Raw genomic sequence first — 9,022 nt, 5'->3', positions numbered from 1 at the left:
AGAGCGGCAGCCAGAGGTAACCCCGAGCGTGAAAAGGCCGGTCCCCGTGTTCCTTCTGTGGAAATATTTCATATTCTGTCATTTCACATTCTATGATTTTCAGTTTGGTATGTGTGTGTGACTTGACTGCCTGTTGAAAAGTCACGTCTGTACGTAAAATGTACTGTAGCAAACAGAAAGAATTCATTTTGCTTCTTGGCTATTCCATATTTTCCTAAGTGGCTCACTAGAGGACGTGGAAAATCATTGCTGAGGGTTTTAACGACAGAACTGGATTTTTCTCATACACCGCGCTGGGTGTAACCCGCTGCAGGCCTGTGGGAGGTCCCGGTGTTGCTGGTGCTGGTATTCCTGCTCATCTTCACCTCTTGGGTTTACAGAAGTGTTTTGCCAAGTTGAAGCGCAATGCTTTCCTCTACCAGTTGAGAGGAGGTTTTCTGTTGTTGTTGTTTCTTTATGTGTTTCATAATGGATGAAAATACTTGGAAGCAAAGTCAACATTTCTCTTTTTGATTAAAGCCCGTAGAAGGTTCCCAAAGAATGAGTCACGCAGCTGGTTTCCCAGTAACAACAAGGAAGGCAAGGTTCAATGCTTTTGTTATTCTACGAAGGTTAAAAGAGAAAAAAAAAAAGTTGCAGAAACATTCTTAGTTTTTTTTCCCTTAATGAAAACCATATGCTCATTCTCCAAAAACGATAAACTCAAATCACTATGCCCTCTCACTGTTTTAAAGAGATGACATGCTGCCATTTGAGAAATACTATAGGTATATCATTGAAACCTGTGGAGAAAGTGGAAGAGCACATTTCTTTTTTCTTTTTAATGGATGACCAAAAAGGAAGCATAGTGCTTGTACAAAAATAGGTTTTGAACTATGTTTAATGTCTTGGCTATGGTTAGTCTTGTTGAAATCAGAAAGGAGATAGCATATATGCATAAAATTAATTATGTATGCAGGGATTGCAGGCTCTGCTGAGGTGAGGCGGTGAAGGCCCCTAGGACAGACCTAGGGACTAGACTTCCTTCAGCAACCGTGTACTTTCTGAAAGGAAACTAGGGGAGTTTGGCTTCATGTCTGCTGTTAGTAGTTAGAAGCATTCTTCAGGATTTCGTCAGCTAACCTTTGCTTTGCTGCAGCATACAAAGGCTGCTTTCAGGATCAAAGTTTGATTGTGTCAGACACTGCACAGGCATACAGTGATGCGTGATATCTGCAGCAAGAGCACAAAGTATGCATCTTGTCAATGTATTATGTTTATTAAACTGTGGGCTTCCTCGGCTGAGGAATGGTAACGAGTTTCCATTTTCTCACGGTTAGCTAGCTGGCTTGATGTATGGCTTGCATGATTCTGTTTTCGTTACTGACAAACTACGAGAACCTCTGTTAGTCAAGTGGTATCAAAGCTGGTTTTTTTTCTGAGATACCTCTGCCTTCCAAGGTGTTAATTCTCCTTCGTATTTCTTTCTCTCAAGGTCTGGACATCGTGAAACCGATGTCAGAGTTCAGTACTCTCACCACGTTCTTTCAGATGCTCCACACAAGGAGGGTTTAGTGCTCTCATGCCAGGTTTCCTTATTGGAAGATATTTGATGTTACACAGGATTTTAATTTAACCTAGCGATAACAGCAGTTGCCTGAAATTGTAACACAAGCCTAACATAGCAATTGCAACACACAGTTTAACCACGAGATGAACAGCACGCCTATTACCAGAATACGTGGCTGGAAGCCAGCTCAAGTCCCTTGCTCTCTTCAAAATTTGTTTCATTGGTTGCTCAGTTTTGATGCTCTCTGTTGGGATGAACTGTGGAGATGCTTCCCCCATGCTGGTCTGGCTGACTTAGGCGGATAATACTTTTTATTGTTTGTTTTAAGGAAGGCTGCTCACAGAGCCAGTTGTCCTACTCTGCTGACAGAGCTGTTTCTCGGAAAGGCCACCTTCTGTTCTCATTTTTGCTGAGAGAAGTCCAGCTGAGTTCACAGCAGATGTAGCTACTGACTGTGTTCTATTCTGAGCTTTGTGGCCTTCCTCCATTGTGGGGATTTGTTGATGGTTCACAACTGGAAAGTAAGGAATGATGCAAATACAAAAGATCGTTCAGTTAATAAAATGGTCTTTTTTTTTAATCATTGACTCTTTGCAGTTTTTCCTCTGCTTTGCACTTGAGGGTACTTAATGAGGGTACTTAATGAAGATCTTTTTAAACAGACTACCTTTGATTCTTGAATGTGATACAGGCCTGGAAGTAAGAGGATGAAAGTGACTCTCTGGTTTAATCAAGTTACGTGTTGATGTCGTGCAGTTGAAAATGAGGCTAGCACATTGCTGCTTTGATCAGAACATCATCTTGAATAGGTGCCTGGTTTATGAGCATGATCACTGGTACATGTGGAATGGTTTAGTTTGCAATCCTCAGCTGTTGATTGCTCCCTTCTAGTGAAGTGACCGCTGTCACACTGAGTGATGCATGAATGATCCAACATAGTCAGTAGGCAAATTATTCTGTGTTTGGAGTACATAGTTTTTCTTTGAGATACCTCTGCCTTCCAAGGTGTTAATTTTCCTCCTTAATTCTTTCTCTCGAGGTTTGGACATCTAACTGTGGCTCATATCTTGCTGGAGAACGGTGCTGATCTCAACGCACAGAATAAGTTGGGGGCCAGTGTCCTCACAATGGCCTCCAGAGGTGGCCACGTCAGCATGGTGAAATTGTTGCTGGAATCTGGAGCTTTTGTGGACAATTATGACCATTTTAGCACAAGTGTGCTTAACAGCAGCAGAGATGACCTTCCCGATATCACTCCGCTAATGGCAGCTGCTCAGCACGGACACGAGGCAGTGGTACGTCTCTTATTAGACTGGGGAGCTGATTGTAATTACACTCTGAAGACTGTGGGCTGGAGTCCTTTAATGCTGGCGGCTATTAGCGGAAAAGTAAGCTTGGCACAGCAGCTCATGGAGAAAGGTGCCAATCCTGATCACCTGAACGTACTACATAAAACACCCTTTGAAATCTCTGTTGGCTTCAAACACAAAGACATGAAGGACTACCTAGAATCTCTCACAACGATCAGACCCCAGGCAGGTAAGGAACATTGATTTTTTCGTTTCGCTTTCTTGAAGTTTTGATTGCGTATTTAGAAACGGAAGGGGTTATTTTGTATGTTCATAATGTTATTTGTGATTTATTACTAGAGTCTTTTGAAAATGGTGGAGTAGGTACACCTACCTTGGGTGAGGCAGGAGTGCCCAATTTGAGCAGATTACCTCCATGTTAACATGATGAGATTCCTGTTCTGCAAGGAAAATCATGTGAAACATTTAAAGATGTTTTGATGTTTTAATATTTTGAATGTGTTTTTTTTTTGTTTTTTGCTTTTAAAACACATGATCCAGGTGCTCATTTAGGAAATAAATTATGAAGGCCTTCTGAAGTGACATTAAAGATATCAAAGAAAGGATATCACAGACTCAAAGAAAATCTAAAAGACATAAAATCTAGAAAGCCTGCCTTGTAAGGAGCAACTGCATAAAATCTAGAAAAGGTGCCTTGTAAGGAGCAACTGAATAAGTTCAATCTGTATAGTTTCATGATGAAGTGCTTAAGAATTGTGATTAATAAAGTGTCCACCGTAAGAACAGAATGTCCAGTACTGGAGGGCGTTTTTATATGACAACCAAAGAAAAAACCCTGTGAGTTTAAAGTCTGAATTTGGAAGAGTTTGAGTGAGAACTAAGACACTGTGTTTTGCACTGGAGCTTAGACCTGGAGTGACTTAGTAGAAATGTGTAATCTTTAACAGTGAAACGACTTGCTAAGTCTCATCATTGTATTGTCCTCGCTTGCTGTCATATAAAAGGACTGTGACGTCCAGAAAACCAGATGAGTTTAACCTAATGGTTTCTTCTACCAGTCTCTGAATATATGAAAGCTTCTCAAAGTGCTTCGATAGTGGTCTGTGTATTCTAAGGAAACCAAATATTAATGTGGGTAAATATTCCACCTCACCTTGCAGGAGAGGGGAATACTTAATTAACTTCAGGACTTCATAACAGGTTTTTGTATGTAATTTCCTATGATTTTTATTTCTACTGAATGTAAGGGTTAAACCTACTTGCTGTCACTTGTCAGTTTGAAATGTTACTTAGTTTAGTTTAAAAAAATATTCATTTATTATGGATGTTTGTAAGTGGTTCTATAAAATAATGTTATGACTGTCTTATGTTAGTTGTAAAGTGTTTTGAATTTGCTTGTCTTTCCTTCTCCGGAAGTCTATTTATGCTAACAGAAGTGCATTACATCTGTCTTGAAATCAGTTTGCTTTGGACATTATGTTGGACATTTGAACCCAGTAAGTAATATCAGAGACCGAGTTCTTATTCCGTACGTAACTGTTTGGGGACACTTTTCAAGGTATTTGTACTTTATGATACAAACCAGTGCTGGGAGAGGCTTAACAAAAGGATTTGGAGAGCTGCATCTGTTTTTTTCAGCTTTGGAGTACTTGCTCTGATATCTGAGGATGTGGCTAACCCTAGAAAGAACCTTTTCAAGGTAGCTGCCACCCATCCAGCCATGGTGGTAGAAAGTGTGTAGGGTAGGATAGTGCACTCTAAGCTCTCTGCTGCTTGTGAAACCCAAATAGGCTTATTTAAGACTTACCTAATTAAGCCTGTATTACACTGCTGCATGGACAAGTCTGCAATCCCCAAATCTGTTAGTTTTTATTTACATTTGGTGTAATTCCTGCAGGGTCAAACTTCTCTTGAGAAGCAAGGAAAGAAATCTGACATTTGTTTCTGCTTCATAAAAGGTGTTAACTTGGTCGGATGTTGACTCATAGGTTAAGTTGGAGCTAAGGCTTTCATACAGCCATGCTGCCGGACAGAACCGTCTGACTGTAGGTGTTTGGTCATGACCAGTCTCTGAGGAGTAGACATCAGCTGGTTACGGTACAGAGAGGATCAGCCATCTGTGAGATTCAGTAGTGCAGTCCTTTATACCTTGCCCACGTGTTTACATCTGCAGAATGTAGGTGCAGAGTTGCCTAGTGAGTCTCAGAAGTCTACTGCAGTCACACAACTGAAAGTATTGGAAAAGTCTGTTTAAGCTAGGAGAGTGGACTTCTTTAAAGCAGAGGAGTGTTCCTGTCACCTCTGCTGAGGGGGAGTTTCCGTCAGCAGAAAGGTAATAACTAATTGGGACACAGGGCGGTAGATTTAAATGTTAAGCTTCCACACGAATTTCTGCATTGGTTTTTGACCATTACTTCAGTCTCCTGCTAGCACTGAACTCTTGTATATCCTGGGAAGAAAAACAATCCTTTCTGTAATACAGAAGGCAGCAGAAAAGGAATTTGTCTTCTGATCCATTGCCATAGATAGGGTGGATGGCCTCGCAAAAGAAAGGAACTTGCTTTTCAGGGCTGTTTTCAATAGCAAATTCAGAACTCCCTGAAGTGGCCTGGGTGTTGTCTGCATTCTGTCCTTGTCCTTGTTTTGGCCTACCCGGACAGCAGTCCTTCCTTCTGGTATCTCCTTGGGGTCTCCTGCTCCATGAGGCTGCCTCTCTTCCAGGCTTTTCACGTGCCAAGTCTGGTGGTTGCCTAGTCTTTTGAAATCCATTTTCCAGTGGTGAGCTCATATGCGATTCCTTCTATAAGAGCAGTTTCCGAACCAGGAGAAAATGTAGGACCCATCACTTTCTTTCTCTGTCTTAAAATCAGAGTTTGTCATGATTTTTTGGGCTTTCTATCAATTGCTTTTGTTCAGCATTTTCAAATTACTTCCTTTGGAGTCAAGCTATGAACATTAACCGTTTCTGTATTGTCATAAAAACAACAGAATCAGGCCCAGTAAATCTCTTAAAGTCTCCTTGCTTTCCTTAAAATCGGTTTACCTCATTGATTCTGTGGTGTCAGTAATGCTTTGAAAGATGGAGGAGGATATATTTTTCTGGCTTGAGTGGCAGGTGTGAAATGTCACTATTTTTTCCTTGGATAGTGTCAGCAATTTCAAAGCACTTTGAAGGCATGTCAGAGGAATGATCCTTCATTCAGAATATGAAAACTTTTAATAATTATGGTTCTTATTATGGAGATGGTGATCTGGGAGCTAAATGATATCTATTATGGCACAAACAGCAACTGTGTATTTAAATTGTCATTATTATTTTTGTGACCTTCACAAATTACCCTGGCAATACTCAAGAGGAAATAAAAATCAGACAGCTTGTAAAAGTTGTTTTAAATGACCTTTCAAAATAGATCTGTACTATTTGGATGTTTGCTGTTGTACAGAGGATTACACCAGAACACAGAACTATACTGTGGTCTTTTAATTGGTATTTTAGTCTTCCAGACAGGAAACACAGAAGTTTCCAAATACAATTTCCTGATAGAAAATGGAAGTTGAAAAGCAGAAACCTGTACCGGTGCTTTATTATAGTTTGTAGTGTTAGCTGTGCACAGAGAGAACCATATAGGTGGTTCATTCTTCCCAAAGGAAACAAAAAGGTTATGGGTGCTTTCTTTGTTCTTTTGTTTGTCTAAACATACGTTCTATAGTGCCTATATGTACCTTATTAGTTCTTGCTATATAAATTTTACTATAAATTTTTGCCTTTTTAATGATTGCTAATATAAATATTTGTATTTCCTCCAGATACAGAAAAGAGGCAACCTGATGTCTTTCATGCTTTGAAATTGGGTAAGTACTGTTAGGATTCTTTTAGCATATCTGGCTCTTGCAAATTCAGAGAATGTTTGTTTGCCCTCGTGGGAAACTGAGACATGTTCTTTCTTTACATGCAACTTTGGTTTTTCCTTATTTTTCTTTTGATTTTAGAAGTACATTTATTTCTCTAGTTCATAGTTACTTTTATTCATGTTTCAATATGAGAAGATCTTTATGAATTCCTGGTTGTGCCCTTCATGCCAAAATGGTGTGACAGAGTCATTCCACTTTTTCCAAGACTATGCTACCTTCCTCATAAACTTGAAGTATGAAAACAAACCTGCCAGTTAGCAGAAAAAATATGCTGGCCTCTACTCTATATGAACATTGTAATTGCTTTTTAAAATTCCTTCAAGAAACAAGTGTCTCAGATCTTGCCTGTTCTCTCATGAGCAAAAGTGACTTTCATGAGCACACAGCTGGTAAAACTGTTCCATGGGAAACAGAAAGAGCCGGTGTCATCCCATTGATTGAAATTTCATGCAGGCTCTGATGGGTCACAGCCCTGGTGGATGCTGCTTTCTGGTTACCTATCTTCCTGGATCCTCCAGTGTAAAAAGGTGCTAAAATGAAGGGTTTGGTGTGAGGCTTGCTATCTGATGGCTCTAGCATGGGAAACAAGACTATTTGCTTTCTGCTGAGATTCTTGACAATGTCTCAGGTCAGAGAAGTGTGCACTGTTTGCAGTCTCTCTGACATGTTAAAGAGATTCAGTATTTGAACTGTATCTGATTCCTGCTCTTACTGTTTTTTGTTTTGCCATTTGTTTTCAGCTATTAGATCGCATGGTTAGCCTATTGGCAATAGTTCTAGCTGTATAGACGGAAAAAAAAATGGTCACTCAATATTGGAAGATGTCAGTCCTGTGTGAGATTAATTTTTATGTCCAGTGAAGTCACAAGAGGTCACCCTCCCCATGAGACCTAAGGGAGGGATCCCTTCTCTAGTCAGCCTGCTCTTACTTGGGCCTAAAATGCCCCAGACAATGAGGACACATTGGTAACACAGCCTTGCACATGCTGTGGACCTCATAGTGCTTACTGGTGCTGTGCTTTCTATATCTGTGGTGCAGAAAATCTGACTGTAGTGCACTGAAAGCTGACTTCACCCCTCCTTTCTGTGATATGTGTGTACGGAATACATAAGCTTTAGAGTTGAACACAACTACCTCTGATTCCAGCTTTTTTGTCCATGTACCCACCCCTGACTGTAACATAATCGTGAAGCTGTTGGTGATTTCACCAGGGAACTGCAACCTAAAGAGAGCTCTGAGACAACAAGTTTCACAGTTTCTGATGGATTTTTAGATCTTTTTTTATTATTGTTATTTGTAAATGAGTGATTTTTATGAAGGAAAATGCTATTTTTTCTCAACATCTCTCCAACAACAATGCATCTTTACATCTATAATTATCTTCCAAGTTTTACTGTAACTACGTTCCTACTGGAAAATTAGAGGTGTGTCTTAAATGGTGAAGCATGGCTTTAATGTTCAGATCTCATCCTTGGTTTGGTGCAACAGTTTAAGTTTCTTTTCAATTAATCATAAATCACCTCAGAAACTTTATGGCTTTTCAGAATGCCAGAACTGGAAATAGGCAGACAATAGTGGAGAAGAAGCTCTCTTAAACGTAGACCCTCACATGTAAGCTACCAAAACCTCTTCCTGGGAAAGCTTCAGGTCTGCTAGATTTTAGAGAGTTCAACTGCCTTTCCTGTTATCCCTGTGACTTCTAGTTTGAGATTTCTAGTCAGTGGGACTGGCTCGGAAGGAGTCCTAGGCAGGGAGCCAAATGAATACTGGTCGGCATCCTCCTTGTTTGTGTTGTTTTTGTGTGTGATGGGTTTTTTGTTTTTTGGGTTTTTTTTCTGAAATACTTGGCTATGGATGGCAGCACTGTCATTAGGAAAACCAATTCACTACGTTAAAAAGTGTCCAGATCAGAGTTCAAAGTAAATTTTGGAGTCTCCATAGGTTCCAGAGTTTCTGTTTAACAAAGTCTGTGATGTGGGTCTGTGTTAAAAAAGCCATCTGCTGTCTTTTAGTAAATGGGGTCATAAAGAAAGTACTTCTGTGCTTTTGTATCTTTCCCGTTCCAAGAAATTAGCTGAGGGGTGTGGGTGCGTGTTAGTTTCTGTGAGTGCATTTGAGTGCCTGCAGGGTTTCTCTGGGATTCTGACTGGCTTTCCAAGGAAAATGTTATGCCTGTGATCAAGTTGAAGGCAGCCTATGTCATGAAGCAGTTTACCATCTGAAGGTTTTCTTAAAGGTGAGAACTTTTCC

The 9,022-nt window shown here is 40.2% G+C and overlaps 1 protein-coding gene across 1 annotated transcript in view; it reads left to right on the top strand.

Annotated features, from left to right (window-relative positions):
- Positions 1-2,588: 2,588 nt before the first annotated feature.
- ANKS6 (ankyrin repeat and sterile alpha motif domain containing 6) overlaps positions 2,589-9,022 on the top strand; it is a gene marked incomplete at its 5' end in the record, with an annotated part of 38,493 nt that continues 32,059 nt past the window's right edge. The window contains 2 exons of the mRNA XM_009864995.1: positions 2,589-3,088; positions 6,667-6,711. Coding sequence (XP_009863297.1) covers positions 2,589-3,088; positions 6,667-6,711 — 545 coding nt within the window. The remainder of the gene's footprint in view (positions 3,089-6,666; positions 6,712-9,022) is intronic.

Source organism: Apaloderma vittatum, unplaced genomic scaffold (assembly GCF_000703405.1).
Source record: "Apaloderma vittatum isolate BGI_N311 unplaced genomic scaffold, ASM70340v1 scaffold14402, whole genome shotgun sequence".
Lineage (NCBI taxonomy): Eukaryota > Metazoa > Chordata > Aves > Trogoniformes > Trogonidae > Apaloderma > Apaloderma vittatum.
This window is presented reverse-complemented; position numbering and strand designations above follow the sequence as displayed.